Source organism: Chrysemys picta, chromosome 2 (genome assembly GCF_011386835.1).
Source record: "Chrysemys picta bellii isolate R12L10 chromosome 2, ASM1138683v2, whole genome shotgun sequence".
NCBI classification, from domain to species: Eukaryota; Metazoa; Chordata; order Testudines; family Emydidae; genus Chrysemys; species Chrysemys picta.
Genome location: NC_088792.1, coordinates 162,833,780 through 162,853,036, shown reverse-complemented (window position 1 = coordinate 162,853,036; position 19,257 = coordinate 162,833,780). Strand labels below are relative to the sequence as shown.

At 39.4% G+C, this 19,257-nt stretch overlaps 1 protein-coding gene across 8 annotated transcripts in view; it reads left to right on the top strand.

Moving 5' to 3' along the window:
* NSD3 (nuclear receptor binding SET domain protein 3) overlaps positions 1-19,257 on the top strand; it is a 72,331-nt gene that overhangs the window by 24,063 nt on the left and 29,011 nt on the right. For 7 of the 8 annotated variants that reach the window (XR_006172226.2, XM_065584652.1, XM_005286538.4 and 4 more), the window contains 9 exons: positions 4,099-4,167; positions 4,671-4,830; positions 6,105-6,259; positions 8,057-8,572; positions 9,555-9,681; positions 13,887-13,987; positions 16,485-16,530; positions 17,861-17,991; positions 18,439-18,567. Coding sequence is in view for 7 of the 8 variants with exons in the window: in XM_065584652.1 (XP_065440724.1) it covers positions 4,099-4,167; positions 4,671-4,830; positions 6,105-6,259; positions 8,057-8,572; positions 9,555-9,681; positions 13,887-13,987; positions 16,485-16,530; positions 17,861-17,991; positions 18,439-18,567 (1,434 nt within the window). In the remaining variant the exon portion in view is untranslated. The remainder of the gene's footprint in view (positions 1-4,098; positions 4,168-4,670; positions 4,831-6,104; positions 6,260-8,056; positions 8,573-9,554; positions 9,682-13,886; positions 13,988-16,484; positions 16,531-17,860; positions 17,992-18,438; positions 18,568-19,257) is intronic. The other variant, XM_024108542.3, reaches the window with a different exon arrangement.

Genomic DNA, 19,257 nt, shown 5'->3' with positions numbered 1-19,257 from the left:
AAGATTTCATTTTGCAATATGTATGTGTACACTGCACAGAAATAATAGTATTGTAAGTTAACCCCTAGTACACTGAGGACAAGTGTGCTGGTTTTCAGTACCTGCAGCCTTTCTCTGCCTCCACGCTCAATAAAATGAGCCTCCCCACGAACACTTGGACTTCTATCTCCACCCTTAAGGGCACACAGTGTGCATGACAACATGACCACTTTCCAACTAATTTTCCTGCCGGCCATGTGCTGCTGTTGTCCTTTTCTTATTTTTTCCTAGTTTGAGAGTGGCTGTCAGAAGAGAGAAGGTGAGACATGTCAGGAATATGGGAATTGTCAAACTGCAGGTGTTTTTTGCACCTTCTTATGAAGCATCTGGTACTGGCAGCTGTTGAAGACTCTGTTCTCTGGTCTAGTATGGCAATTTCCATGTCCTTGACATGTCCCCATCTCTTTCCATCATCGTAAGCAGGCTGGTTTGGCCCCATCATATCACGGTCATTTCTGTGTTTTATAATAGTTTTATATAGCTGTAGGTTGCATAGGATGGGGACTTCTGAAGAAGTGGAGTCAGAGGCAGTCAGGGCCTCTCAGCAGCCAGAAAGCCTTCCTTTTCAATACAGTCCCCCACAAGACTCCAGTCCTCAAGTAACTCCTGTATCTAGTCTAAAGGGCATTGTTTTAACACTTTTGGTTGTGTTTCAGGGTACGTCTACACTTACCTCCGGGTCTGGCGGCAGGCAGTTGATGTTCTGGGATCGATTTATCGCGTCTGGTTTAGACGCGATAAATCGATCCCGGAAGTGCTCGCCGTCGATGCCGGTACTCCAGCTCGGCGAGAGGAGTACGCGGCATCGACGGGGGAACCTCCCTGCCGCGTCTGGACCCACGGTAAGTTCGGACTAAGGTACTTACGTAGCTGAATTTGCGTACCTTAGTCCGAAGTCGGGGGTTAGTGGGGACCAGGCCTCAGTAGTGCATTTTCAGTGACTGTTTCCTTTCTGCAGCAGAAAAGATGGCTTTAGACCCTCGAATGTGGGCTTTTCCCAAAGACAGGTCTCCCATGCAGTGGTTCATAGGCTTAACCATCAACCCAGAGCCTTGAGTGTTACCTTATGTTTGCACTTCTGGCAAATGAGAACTGCAGTAGGTCCATTTTGACTAAATTTAAAAACAGTGTTTAGTCCTGTAAAGTCTTGTGTGTGAAATGTTTTTAGCTGCCAATGTAAACTATATTTCAAAGCTTATATTTATTTGTCTTTATTTTCTTATTTGTTGTTGATTATATCTTCTGGAGGTTACTTATCAATTAAGGTTTTGAACTTCTGCCAGATTTGATCCATGTAGTTGTCACTAATGAAGCTCAGTATGACTTTAATGAGTGACTAATGCTAGTGTGAACTTGGAACAAGCTGTCTAACAGAATATAGTTACTTGGATTGTTTGTGTGTGTTTCTCTTGCTTTTGGAGATCTGTTGTATTTAAGCCACTTTTGGTGCTGGTGGAAGGTGTCTGGCTGACAAACCATTAGCCAAAAAATAGGGGAAAAGTTAGTCTTCATGGCAGTTTATTTAATCCTTGGTGCCTTTGCTGAAACTGCCAGTTTGGGTGGCTTCACACAGTTGCTGTACCGGCTCTGCCTCTGCATGCTGCTGTGCCTCAGTTTCCCTTCTTAGATCAAATGCTGCACAACTGTGTTTTAAATGAAATCAAACCACCTTTAATCTGGTTTGTTAAAACATAATTCAGCAAAGTATTCACCCTTGTATCTGGGCTTCCTTTCTTGCCCTTTCCCTAGCATTGACAGTCACCTTCGCATCAGGCCTCAATCAATGTTGTATCCTAGGTTTGCCGTGCTTCCATAGCAGGGCCTCTCTTGAATCTTGCTTCTGTCCCAGTTTTCTCTGTGTGGGGAACTTTGTTGATCCAGGCCTGCTGCCTGGCAACCATGAAGAGCATCTTCCCAGGTATCCCCCAGACTGAACCAAAATCTTTGCCTTATGTAATCCCACAGGCAGTCCTAGTTCGCAGTCACTTGATCCTCCTTCAGTCATGTGCTCTATCTGGCAGCTAAAATTCACCAAACTCTTGGAGTCTGGTTTTAAAGGTGCTATATCCCTATAATGGATATATGGGGTTGCACCTGCACTCAAAGGATTATTGACCTGCAAGAGGTGGTAACTAGTGTAGTATAGAACTTCGTCTACCAGGAACTGGAATTATTTTAAATTTGTCCCCTTTCTATCTTATGCTTCCTTTTCAAGGGCAGGGCCAGCTCCAGGCACCAGCTTGTCAAGCAGGTGCTTGGGGTGGCCGCTCCGAAGAGGGGCGGCACGTCCAGCTATTCAGCGGTAATTCGGTGGACGGTCCCTCACTCTGGCTCGGAGCAAAGGACCTCCCGTCGAATTGCCGCCGCAGATCACAATCGCGGCTGCTTGGGGCGGCCAAAACCCTGGAGCCGGCCCTGTTCAAGGGACACTGTCAAGCTAAAGTTTTTTAAAAGTTAATATCAGTGTTTCAAATAACACCTCCAAATACTGAAAATTTGAATTAATTTTTAAAAGTTTACTTTTTGCTTTTTATTCAGTATGGGCAGTGAAACAAGAGTGATTTGTAGTCATTTACTTCCTGCTTCTAATGTAGAAATCCATTGCAACGCAAACTCTTCAGGGGAATGTTTACGTTTAAAATAAAATTAATATGGAATTAAAACTTTATCAAAATGAAAACATTGAACTTTATGCTTTTGTTTTGTTTAAAAACAAATTTTGAGTCTAAAGTCAAACAACTGGTTAGAATTTGCTTCTAGGAAATTAAGTGAGAAGTATGCAATCTTTTGTTCGGACTATCTTTTGTGTGACTAGCTCAATTGTTTGGGCAGAAATAATTTGTCAGCTCATTGTAGTAGAAATCACAGGCAGAAGATGTAGGTATATTTGCCATTAACAGGTTGGTGTAGCAAGGAAGAATTTGTAGATTATGGGTATTTGTCTAACCTCAACCAAATAATCTATAGAGAATAACACTTGTGTGCCACTTTAAAACTAAATACCAACATTTCTATGTATCTAAAGTAACACATGTTGAGAGCTCTAATTGGCGTGTACTAGACAGTGTGTTTTAAGTGAACATTTTTTAAACGTTTGTGTGAAGCACACATTTATGATTATCATGGGGCTAATGTGTAATTTCAAGGGAACAGATCTTCATTTTAAGTGGACTAATTATAATCTAGCTGAATGGTACATTAGAGTTTCTGACTGAATGCTTTGTCACGCGCACCCTTCCCACGTATGTCCACTGCCTTTCCCTTTGAGTGGCTCCATTGACTGCTGCTTTTCCACCATATTAAACACAAGCTTTGGGTCCTTACACTTAGCAGCTAGGTTGTGAAGGGCCTTATCTACTTACCTGTTGTTACATCATGTGCCTTATCCTATCTACTCCTCTGGCAATGCTAGTTCCTATTGAACCTTTATCTCCTTTTCCCACAAGCACATAATACTTTCCTCCATGCTATTCCTTAAGCATGGAATGCCTCTCCTCCTCATATTAACCTGTAAAGCCACTATCCTGTTCTCTTTCAGATCCTTCCTACAAACCTGCCTATGCTATAATGTCTAAAGTGAACTGCCAACTAATGTCATTCATGTTTCTTGAGGTTTTTTAAATCAATAAATAACTCTAATACTGCAGTTTATTAATATAACCAATTCACAGTGTATAACTGTATGTTGCTCTGTTTCTTTTCCTCCCTTCCTTATTTCCTCTGAGTTGTATCGCACTTTAGATTGTAGGCTCTGTGGGACAATGACTTCTTTATTGTAAATTGTACAGCACCTGGCACAGTGAGACCCTGATCTCGTTGGGTGCTGCTATAATGAAAATATATTAAGTAGTGTGGGAGAGATGAGTATTTTAAAACTAAACATAGGTCAGTCATAAGGAGTTTGTCATGTTTTCTGATTTTATGATGGTGTTTTTTCCCTCTCTGCTAACTATTTTCTCCTGCTCCTATTCTCTTTGGTGTGTTCTTCTGTTTTACCATCCCCCTTATCCTGTTTACTTTTATTTTCCTGGTCTCTCCTTATTGTTACCCTTTTCTTAGAGACCAAATGAGAGGCTTAGTGTGCTATCAGAAAGACCAAGAGAAGATATACTGTTGGAGGAAACCCCGGTTAGTACTTATATAAATTAACAAATCTTGGACTCTTAGTATTATAGAAATTGTCTTGTTGTCTCATTACAGCATGAACATTTTATAGCTTATTATCCGATAAATCAATCACTGTTATTGGAAATGGCTATATAATTATTATTGTGGCCAGTGCTCCCCTAGTGGTATATGAAGACAGAATAAAGCAACACAAAAATGACATTTGTAATTGGTTTACTAAGTAGAAACTTTCTGTGGGGATATCTCCCCTTCAGAATGTCTTGATTATCAATCATTGCTCATCCTCAGTGAACCATGCAATTGGAGTCTGAGTGTCCCCTGTTGTCATGGTTGCATTTGACCATCAGTGCCAGCTGAAAGAAGAAAGAGGAAAAACTAAATTGATGAAGAAATACATTTTTTTTTTAAATCCAAACCAAAACACCTTATGAATCATTGTGCATTAGTGAGTTGTATTAAATTGCTTTCTTCTGCAGCTGATATGTCCGTTTTCTTCTTTATAGGTCCAGCAGTTCTCACCTTCTCTTCCAACGCAAGTTACAACAGACGTCAAGTTTCAGGTTGGCGATCTAGTCTGGTCCAAGGTGGGAACTTATCCTTGGTGGCCCTGCATGGTTTCAAGTGATCCACAGCTTGAGGTTCATACCAAAATTAATACAAGAGGTAAAGAAGGAGAACCATTGAGCGGACGTGTTAGATACTGTATCAGTAATTGCTCCTTAATTAAAAATAGTGCTATAAAATACAACTGACAACGTATGCCAATTGGGAGAGGGCTCCCAGAGTGAAGTTAGCAATGATGACCAAAAAACTAACTTTATTTACTCTGTGTGACACAAACAGATCACTTCTGTTGTGGTTCACCTAGTGCAATTAAGAAATACAAAATTTTCTTGATTTTTGTTTATAAATATATTCAACAGTTCATTTAAAAAAAAACATCAGAGGAAAGTACGCAACTGAGTAAATGATTAATTTTGATTTATCTTTTATTCCTAATATTTGTTTTAGAACAAATATACATGTGCTCATATAAAAACAATAACCGATGAAGATATTTTGGAGTGAATTTAAAGAAAAACAAGTTGTCCACTAAGTGGCATTTTTGGGGGTAATTGACATCTGGATATTTTGAGAATTAAATTTTGAATGATTAGGAAAAAAAAAAACAAGATTGCCATAGCTACTTCATTGATCTGGCTTAGCTTCCCCTGGTCCCATCTGGAAGATCTGGCCCTTATGGACTTCCAAATGGGGATAAGCATTCAGCCTGTTAAATAGGAAAACTTCAGTCGCACATAACATTGCATGATTCTTAGGTTAGCAATATGAATAAATAAATGTATGTATGCTCTCAAACCGTGTGTGTTTACTTAGTTTAGAGAGATATTCTGCCACTTTAACTCTTGTTGAGTTAGTATCCTTACAAGTAGTCCTACTGATATCAGTGATACTGCTCAGTGTGAGGACCAGGTGCTGCCACCCTTAGACTGTAATCTGAAGACAGGGACAACGCCTCTTTACTTTCTAAAGTGTTCTGCAAAGTTGTTAGAATACATAAATTTGCAACTTCAATTTCTCATAGAAAGTTAGTTTTGTTGAATGTTTCTATTTAACAGAGGTGAGTTCCAAGCAAATTCAAAAACTAGATGGCTAGGATGTCAGAGTAGGCCCCCCACCAATTGACTTAGTAGCCCTTGTTTAGCTTCTAGTCTAACTGCATAATCTTATTTATGCACTTTTATAAAACCATATCCGATGTATAAGAAATGGAGCTGCATGCATTTTACTTTCTAGCTTCTATAGAGCTAAGGAGAACTTTGTGTCTGCAAGAATTGAATGAGTGGAGTGGAGTAAGAATGGCCAATATATCCAAGTAAACATATGAACTGACTTCTGTTGATAGTACGGCTTACTAGAGTGTGTTTTAATTTCAGGTGCCCGTGAATACCATGTTCAGTTTTTTAGCAACCAGCCTGAGAGGGCATGGGTGCATGAGAAGCGCGTTCGAGAGTATAAAGGACATAAACAGTATGAACAATTATTGGCAGAAGCTACTAAGCAAGCCAGCAATCACTCTGAGAAACAGAAGGTATGTTGAGCACTAAATTCAGAATATGTTATCCACAATGTCTATCAAAGTAAAACCTAAACTTACAAAGGGGACCCATAGTGAAACCTATTGTAGACTGGTGCATATTTGAATGTTGGAAAAATAAAGTACTGTGTGCATTCTACCTGTGACTAAGTAATCATTCTTTACAAAGATAGTTAAATGTTTCCACGTGTCCTTTTGTCCTCGTTATGGATAAGCTGTTATCTGAGCTTGTTTTATTCCCTTTCAATCAGTAACTTTCATGGCTGTAGTGCTTTTCTGGGCACTTAGTTTGTGTATGTGTGTAACTTCAGAATAAATATTAGATCACTAATTTTCAGTGTTTCCGTTATTAATATATTCCTTAGAAAGCAGTGCACATTTTAAATAGCAATGTTTATGTTCTCATCAGTATCCCATACATTTCTGATGTTATGTAGATTCTGCTTATTAGCAGTCCCTCAGTTGCCAGCAAAAAGTTGCTATTATCCGATAATTGCTAATAAGTGGAAGGCAGGTTTGCAAGGCAGCAGCCAGGGAAGGAAATGCTGGGAGGTGACTTCCCTGGCTGCACCCGGCAAACCTGCCTGCAGGGAGAATAGCAGCAGTGAAAGGGGCTGCAGCCCTGATGCGGGAGCTTTCTGCAGAGAGTGGGGGTGTTGGGGCCCATGAAGCTGCACAGTACCTCTTCCTGTGCTCTTCCCTGGGTTGGGTCTCAGAATGTACCAGTGCGGCCCCCTGGCAGGGATCCTGGAGAAGGCAGGGAGAGGTACCGTGCAGCTCCGACATCTGAGCTGCAGCCCCCTCCCTGCTATTGCCATGCCCACAGCCTCTCCTCTCTGTCTGCTGCCCCTTCCTATGTGGTCCCTGTGTGCATTCAGTTTTGCTGGGCTGCAGCCCCAGAAGGAAACACTGGGACATGCTGAGCACTGGCTGCAGGCAGGTTTGTGAGACTGCAGCCAGAGGAGGCATGTACTAGCACTTCCTCTCCTGGCTGCAGCCTCACAAACGTGCCAGCAGAGGGTGCTCCGCACATCCTGGCGTTTCCTTGTACGGGTGTAGCCTTACAAACATGCCTGCAGATGGTTCCTTTCTTCCAATATTTTTTGTTAATAAGCGGCATGTTGTTGCTAATATCCAAATCCTATCAACATTGATGTTAATGAGATGGGATTTGTTTCCCAGCCGTATGTTGCCATTAACCGGAAGTTGCTAATACCAGAATTGCCCTTAAGCAAAATCTACTGTATTTGTTTAATTGAGAAGGGAACTATTGGCCAGACCACCAGACTTATCACTGTATTTTGGTGGGCTTCTTAAGTAGATATTTAAGTTAACTAAAAGTAGTAATGAACAGGGCATGGGAGGTTTAGAGGAAGAAACAGGATTAAAATAAGTGGGTGAATTGGATTATTTTCTGGTTCACGTATCTACAGAATTGTGGATTAAACTTTGCCTTCCATTGTCTTTAGTGGGGTTACTCAGAGCAGAATCTAATTCACAACTTTCATTGGTGATGGTGAAGTATGGCCTAGTAAGAATCCAGTTTGACTGTCAATTCCAGTGTGAGTTTGCAGGCCTCGTGGTGGTCCCCAGAAATATCTTGTAAACTGAAAAAACAGTCACCTTTAGTCTGAGATAAATCAGGTACTTTGGAATGGCTTACATAGGGTCATTTTGAAGAGCAGGACCACATTTTAAACTAGTTTATTTTAATTGAACATTTATTTTAATGTAGCCAGGAAGCTAAATAAATAAATGTAATAGAGTTCTCTTTTTGTCTTTGTTTTAAAGATTCGTAAGCCAAGGCCACAAAGAGAGCGTGCTCAGTGGGATATTGGTATTGCCCATGCCGAGAAAGCATTGAAAATGACGCGGGAAGAAAGGATAGAACAGTATACCTTCATTTATATAGACAAGGAGCCAGAGGAGGCTTTGTCCAAAGCCAAAAAGACTGCTGCCCCTAAATCAGAGGCTAAAAAGAACCGTCGGCCTAAGCCAGCATTGAACGCTCAGCCAGAACAGACCAATGTGGTATCGGCATCCCCCTCATTATCAAATACTGAGGTGCGAAGGCAAAGTCAAAGGAGGCAGTCAAGTGTGGAAGAAGAGGAGCCACCGCCTGTGAAAATAGCCTGGAAAACAGCTGCAGCCAGGAAATCCTTACCAGCTTCAATAACCATGCATAAAGGGAGTTTGGATCTTCAGAAATGTAACATGTCTCCAGTTGTTAAAATTGAACAAGTTTTTGCCCTACAGAATGCTGCTGGGGATGGAAAATTCATCGATCAGTTTGTTTACTCTACCAAGGTACACACTTACTAGTTACCAACTCCTTTGCCTGTAAATAACACCCACACCCACGATATTTAGTATGGGGCTCAAACTTAAGTGTCCACCAACTTTCAAAATGTGATGGTCCATGCAGGTGCTTTTATTGGATACTACATTAAATCTGTCAGGCCCTGCTTTTAATCAGCAGCCCCTATAAATAGAAACCTCTTAAAACTTTACTAGCTACAAGGGCTAGTACAACCAACAGTCTGTGTTTTTTGTTGTTGTTTGTTTTTTTGTTTTTTTAAGAAAGGGGGGATGGAGGGTTACTCTTTGGTTTTAGTGACAGAAGTTTCTACAAAACCATCAAGCTATTGCTGAGAACTTTTGAAATCAATAGCTACAACAAGCCACTTGTTTAATTCTAGTTTCCCACTTTAAATCAGAATTGACCTCCTCAGCCCTTCTGGGTTAAATTGGATCTACAACTTTGGTGCCTGTTTGCAACAGGTGAGATTACAAGATGGTGCGTAAATAGTGAGTTAAAAGCAAAAAACTAAATAATCCTGTGTGGTAAAGACATTTTTAAAAATAGCTTTTACCTTTTTAGTCTCATGCAGATTATCAGCAACCCCCCAGTCAGTGTAAGTAGCAGTACTGGGGCTAATTGGCTGCCTTACTCTTTTGCCCTGTCTTCCTTGAGGACATTTATGTACTTTTAAATTTATATAATGGAGCCCTTATTATACATTAGGAATACCTACAACAACAAAAAACCCACTAGTGCTGTTTAGTGAGAGACTGGTGCATGTAGTATATTTGTGAGAGGGGAAAATTGGAGACTGTCTTTGGCAGTTTCCTTCACTGTTTCTAAATTGCTCTCCCTCATGGTAATGCTCAACATTGTGGCTTGCATTCCAAGTTGTAAGTGATTTCCTAATAGACTTTGTGGTTATTGAATTAATTTGCATGGTAGTCTGATCAGGTAATCACTAACTTTATTCGTGTTCTTTAAAAGGGAGTTGGTAACAAAACTGAAATAAGTGTCAAGGGACAAGACAAGCTTATTTCTACATCAAACCAGAAAAATGAGAGAGCCACTGCGCAAAATGCATCCTCACCCGAAACAACTTCTGGGTCAACAGGTAGGCAAAGGTTGGGACTCCTTGACTAAATCTTAACAAATGAGCATTTAAACAGGCTGCAAAAGTCAGGGTTCCCTCAGGAATTAGAAAATCATTATAAACATATTTCTCTTTACATAATTATTGCAGCGAGTGTGGCACATGTAATCCGCAATGGGTGCAGTTACTTGGAGGGGTGATCTTTATGGCTGTAAGAATTTAAGTGATGGGTGAACTGCCCTTAGCTAAGCCAGTTAGAATCTTGGACTTGAGGGAAGGATGCTTGGCCAGTCTGAAACAAGTCAGTGTATCTATAGGATGGCTATGATGGAGAAAAGATAGGGAACAATGGGTAATGTAATAGTTCACTGAGTTGGGAGGCAGTAAAATGGTTCTGTGTTAGCAAACCATTACAATGGCTTTTGGCATCAAATTTCAAAAGTAGCAATTAGGACCAAAGCAAATGAGACCAAAATCAGCATAGTTTTGTAGTTAAAGCCAGGCTTTATGAATCAGGAGTAAATTCTATTCCCAACTTTACTGTTTTCTTGTGTGACCTTGTACAAGATAATTAATGTCTCAGTGCTTCAATTAATCCCCTTGGTAAAATGGGATAATGCTTACCTTTCTGAAGCACTTTGAGCACTATCTTATTAGGCACTGTGTACGTGTAAAGTATTGTGTCTTTAAGAGAGAAGAGTGTGAAGCAATCCAGAGTATCTAGAGGCTTAGAATAGGAAATTGAAGGCCTAAGGCAAATTCTCTGAAGAAACTGAACTTAATAACATGCAGGGAGAGAAGAGTGAGAATTTAAATTGAATGAGTAACTTTTTCTTCTTGGAGAAGAAAAGCAATGACTTATTGATGCTATGGGTTTGGCTCTTCTTTCAGAGGGGACGGGCTAATCCCAGCAGAAAGTCTCTGGGAGAAAATTGATAAGACATACTCTCGAAAGAGGTAGGGTGGAAGATGATGGGGGAGAGAAACAACTTCAATCATTCTAAACTGAACTCCATTTTTAAGTCCTTCCTCCTATTGTAGTGGTTTTAGTATTTCAGCCAAACGGTCTTTATCTTTGATGTGGAAAACACATCGGAGATATTATGTGTTTGGACATATGTTTGTAATCCTAGTATAGATATTGTAGACTGTGGAGAACACCTAGTTTAATAATGAATATGTAAAAATTAAGTTTGGGATGGGATCAGAGTGCATTCATTTTAATACTCAACAGCAGGATGAACAGTTGTCTTCAGTCTGGAACCAGAAAAGGGGGGTATTTGATTCAGCTTAGGTGCCATAAAACTGACTACTCTTTCTAATAGATTTTTTTTATCTTGTAACATTATTCAATGTCACCCTCGCTTTAGTTACATAGCTGTGCAGAGGACCTGGTCTTAGTGTAGTTAGCTCTTTTTTCAAAACAAAAAAATAAAACTAAAAACATCAAAACAAAAAAAACCTCACACCATTCTGCATATATTGGAACACTCTTCCCAGCCCACACAGTTCAGCTCCTCGGCAAATATAATTCTTGTTATGTAGTGTTACTTTAAATCTGCTATCCCCTGGGTTTTCACAGCAGGCTGTGCCTGAGGACTTTCAAATGCAAGATGAGCACTTTGGATTTTTTTGACCCTGGTGTGAGCAAGATGGGGTTTCATCTGCTGTTGATGACAGAGTCATTGTCTCTCCAGTTTATAATTGCTATGATTCTGGCAGCTTTTTCCAAACTATTGCTACTTTGTTAATTGCCCAACAACAGAGGAGGTGCTCTCTGTTTTGTTTCCCTCCCCTGGAAACGAAGGGCATCACCTCCACAATTCGCAGTGGCTCTTAGGGCATAGGGAGGGTGAGAATTCTGAGCCTCTTTTTTTTCGTTTTCTCAGGTTTTTTGGATACGTAAAACATCACCTGATAACACCCCATACAGTGCATGAGCATTACTTCAGTATACACTCCAAACAGTCACTTTCAAAGCCATTTCCAAAGTCCAGACAATTATTGGTCCCCTCTCATGGAACATAACTGGAAGTCCTTTTTTCAAATTTAAGGTCACCGGAACTTCAGAATACCTTTACGGTAAAGTATTTTACAGAATGACTCTGGGAGCCCTGATGGATAAGCCACAGTGAGATGTGCAGAATTCCATAATACTGGGGAAAATCTATTTCTGTAACCTGGAATCTGATAAGAGAACTACCTTGAGGATTCTGTTTAAAGGGGAGACTGGAGGTATAAATGGAAACAAAACTGACCCAATGACTTGGTAGTTAGTGAGGTGCACTGCTGGTTATAAACCAGCCTGAACCTAGCTCTTGTTCATAAATTGCACAGAAGTGGGATAAGAGTCTTGTGGAGGTGATGCGCTGAACCTTTGGGGAATGGGGAATAAGGAGTGCATATTGCACTACTTGAGCATACCACTAGCATCCAATGCGAAGTGGCATTGGTCTCCAATGGCACTATCTTCTCTGATACAGGTCTTCCATCACAACATAACTCCTTCTGCTGTGTTGAGCATAGAGAAGAAAGAAGAAAACTGATTAGTTGAACTTTCCTAGTCAGATTTGTCCAAAATTAGTGAACCCTTTCCATGGATAGTACAAGGCATGCCTGCTGAACATAGAGGTGACACAGGAGGGGCTGCAGATCAGGTGCCTTGGGCCAATCAGAGCAACTTTAATACACAGTAAAATTTGAGGTATACTCTTGCCTTCTAAATCCCAATATGGGAACATTCTCTAGGACCCAAAAGTTAAATTACTTCAAACCTGAGGGGCACTAAGATTCTCCACCAAAACATGTAACGTTCTAAAATGTGTCCCTTTAAAAATAAAATCTTTAAAACCATTTGTATTTGCCATTTGATCCTATCAACTTCCATTGCACCAATTTAAATGCACAATTTTCTAAATAACGAGAAAGCAAGGTTAAGAATAGATAATCCTGAGTAATTGCACATCACATGAAACCTCACTAAATAAATATTAATCTAAGTGCATAAGGGAAAGGTGAAGTTCCATGCTTCTAGAGTCCTCTGGAACAATTTCCAGCCTTTGGTTACAGCCTACCTCTTTTTCTAGATATATACCATAATATCAATGGAAGCAACACACACTTATGGCCTCCAACATGAATCCTCTTAACAGAATACAAAAAATTCCAGATTGGCATTTTTTTATTCTTCTAAATAATAATCATTTTTAAAAATAAAAAAAATATATTTAATTTCTATCCTGGTAGGTCAAAAACACCTGATGCTGAAAAACAAGACTGTAACTCATGCTAAAATAGAATTTTTGAATTTTGGACTTTTCTGTCAGCCTTACACCTTTAATTGTGTGCTTTGTTTCAAGAATTGCACATTGCACAAATTCTGTGCAGATGTTCCTCAACAGGAGCAGTGTTGTAACACAGAATATTCCTTTGCCCTTGCCATTTTTTTTTTTTTTAAAGTAGTCTGTGTTCTGGTGTCTTCAAGTATCCTAATCACCCTTATTAATCTGAGCTTGCTTTCCAGGGCATAAATTTAAGAAACATAGTCGTTCGTTTTTGTCTGCTAAAATAGCATCCTGTCCATTGACCACCATTTGTTTTCAATTTTTTTCTCAGCATCCTGAAATCTTTATCTAAAGTTGTCAATTTTTTTATTTATTGCAATTATGGTAGCCTAGCTTTTGACTAAACTTGTACTAATATCTAGAATTCTGATATTTGATAAATCAGTTTATCCACCTGGCCATAAAGTCAAAGGCCCCGAGAACCACGTTTTGGAGAGTGAAAGTTTGGAATCTAAGTTCTGAATCTGTGCAATACCTAGACATTTTAGGTAATGAGGTTTTCAGAGTTATGGATGCCTTCCAAAAAAAGCGAAAGACAAACTAGTTAATTAGAAAATGATCAGACTGGAGGCTCTGAAAGTAACATGCTATGACAAATTGTCACCCTATTCCAAACATGTGGATTCCAGCCTTTCCCTTCACCTTTTATTGGTGTCTTTTCTGAACCCAGGCCTCTCTCCATTAGATGTATTGTGTGCAATCAGGGCTCCAGCTGGCAAAAAAAAAAAAACCTTTGAACTGACTGTTTTTAAAAAGTCTGTTAAATATCAAAAAAGCAAAAAAAGTTTTGCTTTCATTACTACAGCCATTGACTTAGTACTGAACATATCAGACTAAGCTGAAATAGAAGGAATCATGTAATAGAATCCTTTCCTTCCTCAGGTTCTGTAGAAAAGAAGCAACAGAGAAGATCGATTCGAACCCGCTCAGAGTCTGAGAAATCCACTGAAGTTGTGCCAAAGAAGAAGATCAAAAAGGAGCAGGTTGGCTTCCTCCATGTAGAGAGTTAAAATATATTTTGTATTCATAAATGTTGTGGCTTATATTGGTGCCTTTTTATTTTTCTCCATTTTGCCCATCGAGTTTCCTTTTTGGACTATCCTTCATGAAATCCCCCTGTCAGTACCATTATTGCTGTGACTCTGCTACTGGCATCTTCACAGTATCAGTTCAGGCTTTGGATAATGGGAACTCAATGATGCAAGACTTCTAATGAACCTGATATGTTAACTTTGAGATTTCTGTTGTGAGCAAAATGATTTTATGTTTTAATAATATCTATTTGATGGAATTGCCACCAGGTTCCTTCCTCTTCTTACTCTTGGTTTAGCTGCTGGTTTGTATTGAGGTTTTGTTTTTCAAAGTTTCTGATTTATTTGATCACTTTTGAAAATGGACTCTTAAGAATGATCTATTTTAAAGATGAATAATCTGACTTTTATGTTGGCAGACATAAACAAAAAAACAGATCTTAGATTTTTTTTCCCTCTCCCTTAAGTAGAACTAACATGTACAGGGGCACTCTTTTAATCTGAATGCCAGACAGACAAATGTTGTTGCTTTATTTAAAAAAAAAAGTTCTGAGTGGAGATGAGTAGGCAAGTTGAGCGGGTGACATACTTAAATATTTAACCAATACACTTATTTAACAAGTTCGTCAGAGTTGTTGGTTCTTTTCCTTACTATCAAATTTTCCCTATTTAAACCCTAAGGGCACCCATCCTTGAAACCTGAGACTTTTGTATAACAAATGTTTAATATCGGTTTTTCCAATGGGCTTTTTTAAAAAGGGACACAGGTTAAAGTTTTTTTTAAAATTCATTAGAGTAAAATGGATATTTTAAAAAACCCTAATTTATTCTTTGCCCGTTACACTTTATTTTATTTTATTGCACTTCAATCATCTTAAAGGATGAAAATAGGCCTTGTCTATTTTATTTTTTTTAAGTTTCATATTTTGGTTCTGATGCACTAGTATGGCACTTCGGTTGCCAAAGCGACAGAAGAAATTTTAACTCTAAAAATTTTTGTCACTGAAACTTTTTTTTTTAAAAGGCAACCTAAATGTTGGATGTAAAATAGCTGACACATAGGCCCTTTAACTTCTTGATGTGAGAAGTTGTGATTTCCCTATTTTTAAATAAATCCTTTTGCATTTACAAATTCTCCTTAATTTAACAAAGGTATAAGAACCAACAATAGGAACATTGTGGTTCCAGGTTAGCTTTGCTTGCTTATACTATGTAGCTAACTAAGGCAACATAGTACATTAAATTGCTTTTCTCAGGCAAAGTATGTGACTAAAACGTAATAAAATAATCAAAGATGCACTGTAATGCACAGAACTTTGAATGTATTAAATTATATTCAAAATAAGTCTTACTAACTTCTTACAATTATGCAACAATATTTGTTACCCAAAGTCAAGTTTTCTTGCGACTGATTCCCAAATTCAATCTGCGACCGCTTGGTTTAAATTTATAACTGGAATGAATACAAATGGGAAAAACAAAATGTTAATGCTACTGTTACAGTGAGAAATAGAGAAATACAAGTGATTGTTTAGATTTTATATTTGTATTACGAACTGTATCCTATATAAATCCTTCTATTGTATGTTTTTACCTATTGTACAACAAAATAAAATATTTTTTAAAAAAAAATTAGATTAATCCTTAAATATTTACTAAATGTGTTTCTATATGCTTTGTTAACCACATTGCAAAGAAATAAAAGCCTGCAATTCTTAGCCTAAAACCAGGACCTTAGGAAACAACTTTCTTCCTTTAATTATGCTTTTTATCACCAAATTCTCGCATGTATTACATGTATATTGGCAGAAAAATTTCTAATTTCATCCTTCTGATGTAGGACCAAGAACATGATGTGCTTTTGGAAGATCACAAACTTGTCTACTTAAGTTTGTACTGACATGAGTTTCCAGCTGTATAGAGCTCTGCAATGCTCTATATGGAGTCCTCATCCCCACCTTTATGGGCCTTGCAGCACTCTATACAGAGAGAGAAGGTCCATATCCCCAGAAGCTCAAGAGTGCATGCTTGATGGAAGTGCCTTAAAACGGCAATACATTAAGTGTCTCACTAACCTGAGTGTCAGACCTGTATAAGTACAAGTTTACCTTAACAGGTGTGGGGTTTTACAACAGCATCAGGATTGGCTACAGGAATGAACACCTCTCCTGCCTGCTGGACATGGATAAAGTTTTCCTGTTGTCGTCAAGTACAAAGGGAGTGATTGGAAAAGAACCTTGCTATTGAACATATGGCTGCCTTATCACCTGGTATTCAGCCTAGGCAGCTAGGATTAAATCCCAGCAGGACAGAAGGCTTACACTGAGAAGGCGACTGCCAGACTACATCTGAGTTCAGATATGCTAATCACTTAAACTTGGATGTTTTTTCTTTTTTATACTAGGGGAAAAAATTCCTCTGTTAACTATAGATTTTCCTGTCCAAACAGGTAGAAATGGTTCCACAGACAGCAGTGAAGACTGGATTACAGAAAGGTGAGTTTGGCTGAATAACAACAAACGTTCATTATAAGTACCCCATTTACAGGCCATTCATTATATTTCACTGATGGCTTTCAGTCTATGTGAACTGCAAGTAATTCCCAGATGTTTGTTAGTGACTCCATTGTATTGATCTAGCTTTGTTCCTCTGAGCTATAGCCTTCTTTTTGTAATAATAGTTGGGAGAATAGAGTGTATGCTTGGTCTGCTTTAATGTTTTCACTGCATGATTCTTATACAAATATATATGAGGGTGTCTGAACATAGGCATATTTATAAGATAAGTGATGTGGTGTTACCTGTTGGGGTTTATCCCTACCTAAGGCCTTGGCTACACTTGCGAGTTACAGCACAATAAAGGAGCCCCGGGTGCCCTAGCTCATTCCCTGTCCACACTGGCAAGGCACGTAGAGCGCTCTGACTCCGCAGCTACAGCACTGCTGGTACTCCACCTCGGTGAGTGGAATAACGTTTGCTGCGCCCCCACTGGAGCACCGTGGCGCCAGTGTGAACGAGGTGTTGCGTTACTGCGCTCTGATCAGCCTCCAGAAACATCTCATAATCTGCTTAAGTCAAGTGGCCACTCTTGTCATTGTTGTGAAATCGGCTGCAGGAATGCGGAAATGTCCTTTCAAAGCTCTGTTTTGGAGAAGCTGGCTGCTTATCAGCTCCGAGAAAAAGCTGTTTGCTTTGAGTGAGTGAGAGAGAGGCGGGGGGAGGGGGGTCTGAACTTACAAGACAGCATGCTGACACACTCTCAGCACCCCAAAAACCCACTCTCTCTCCCCCCACATACACACCTCCACCGCACCCCACCTCCACCCCATTTGAAAAGCATGTTGCAGTCACTTGTATGCTGGGATAGCTGTCCATAATGCACCGCTCCCAATGCCGCTGCAAGTGCTGCAAATGTGGCCATGCCAGTGTGCTTGAAGCTGTCAATGTGGACAGACTGCAGCGCTTTCCCTATTGCGCTCTACGAAGGTGGGTTTAACTCACACCGCTCTACATCTGCAAATGTAGCCGTGCCCTAAATGGTGATAGTTCAGTAGGTTGTGCCAATACATGAGCTATCCAGCAGTTTGACAAAAGGTTTTGTTTTGTTTAATGGCATTTGAATGCTATTGGCTGAATTACTTTTTACCCTGGAGCACTGAAATGTTTAGTGGCAAAGTTCTGAACTTAAAATTCTTAGAGTAAGTGAGATGCTTGTAAAGTCCTGCCTTGTGGCTTCATCTTTCATGTCTCTGTCATTTTTCTCCATGTGATTTAAAAAGAAAATGAAAACAATATTTTAGGATTAATGTCAGTGTCTTGTGTTAAGGTGCCAGCGAGATTTCAGATTCTTGTAAACCTCTAAAGAAAAGGAGTCGTGCCTCAACTGATGTAGAACTGACTAGTTCAGCATACAGAGACACATCTGACTCTGATTCAAGAGGACTTAATGATCTGCAGGTAAATGTGTGGTATTTGTGCACATTTATACATTTCAGTATGTTTGACAGAAAAGTGGCATTATTGATGGCTGCAGTTTTGAATAAAGAGGAACTCAATAGTCCAATTCAAATAACTGAATTGTTTTGCTCTTTAAAAAGTCTGATTGAATGTTATGGCAATGGTGAGAAAAATATTTTAGTGGTCAGTTGTGGGGGACATAGGCATCTTGGTGTATATTTTCCCAGGCTGGTCCAGTGCTGAAAAAGGATCTCTATTAAATGGGCAGTAAATTGTTTGTCACTATATATTGAGGTCCACAAGCTTTCAGATAACTTTCAAATGGTCTTTTAATCTATACTAACTGCATTTTTCTTTTAATCAGTGCTGTTTTAATATTTTTCCATTCCATAGTTAGCCTTTTAAAGTCGCTTATTTAGAAATGGTTGTGGATTGATTTCTTTATAGGGTAGCTTTGGAAAACATTCAGACAGCCCATCAGCTACTGCAGATGCTGATGCTTCTGATGTACAATCAGTAGACTCTAGCTTATCAAGAAGAGGCACCGGAACAAATAAGAAGGATACTGTTTGTCAGGTAGGTGGAAAGTGCATGGTATTATTATAAACAAATATATGCTAAAGATGTGCTGGCTGCTTCTGATTTTAATCTGGAAACTCTTTTTAAATTACACTATTGTATTTTGACCAAATCTCATAATTTGACATTGAACATCCTGAAAAATGATGGAATGACCCAGGCCTTGTAGCTTTAATGCTCCAGAGGTGATTTTTTTTTCCCCATTACAAAAAAAATGGAAATGGCATTCTGCAGGTTAATAAGCCTGAGTCCATAGACAATACAATACAAACTGTACTGGGTAATATCACCAGGCAAGCAAGTTGCTCTGTTCTGCCCTATTTGAAGATTCCAGACGGTCTTTCAGAGTAAGACAAAATGAGAGTATTACAGTCGTCTACATAAGACATAGGCCTGGCTAACTGGCAAGGTCTGCATCAGAGGGAGAATGTTGCAATTGTCTTGCCAATTGCTTGAGATTTTATATATATATGGCTGGGAGGGGAAAGCATGTTTGGCAGCCACTGCTGCATGCGGCAGTGGCTAAGAGAAGCCTGAAAGCACCACAAAATAACCTTGCTAAGCTGATGCAAAAAGGATGGCTGCACCTTGTTAGAGGGAACACATTCAATGACTGCTGAAGGCTTCCAGTGGCCTTACTGTTGCTAGTTATGGCAGTGGCTTCAGCCAACTCTCCTGCCTTGTTCA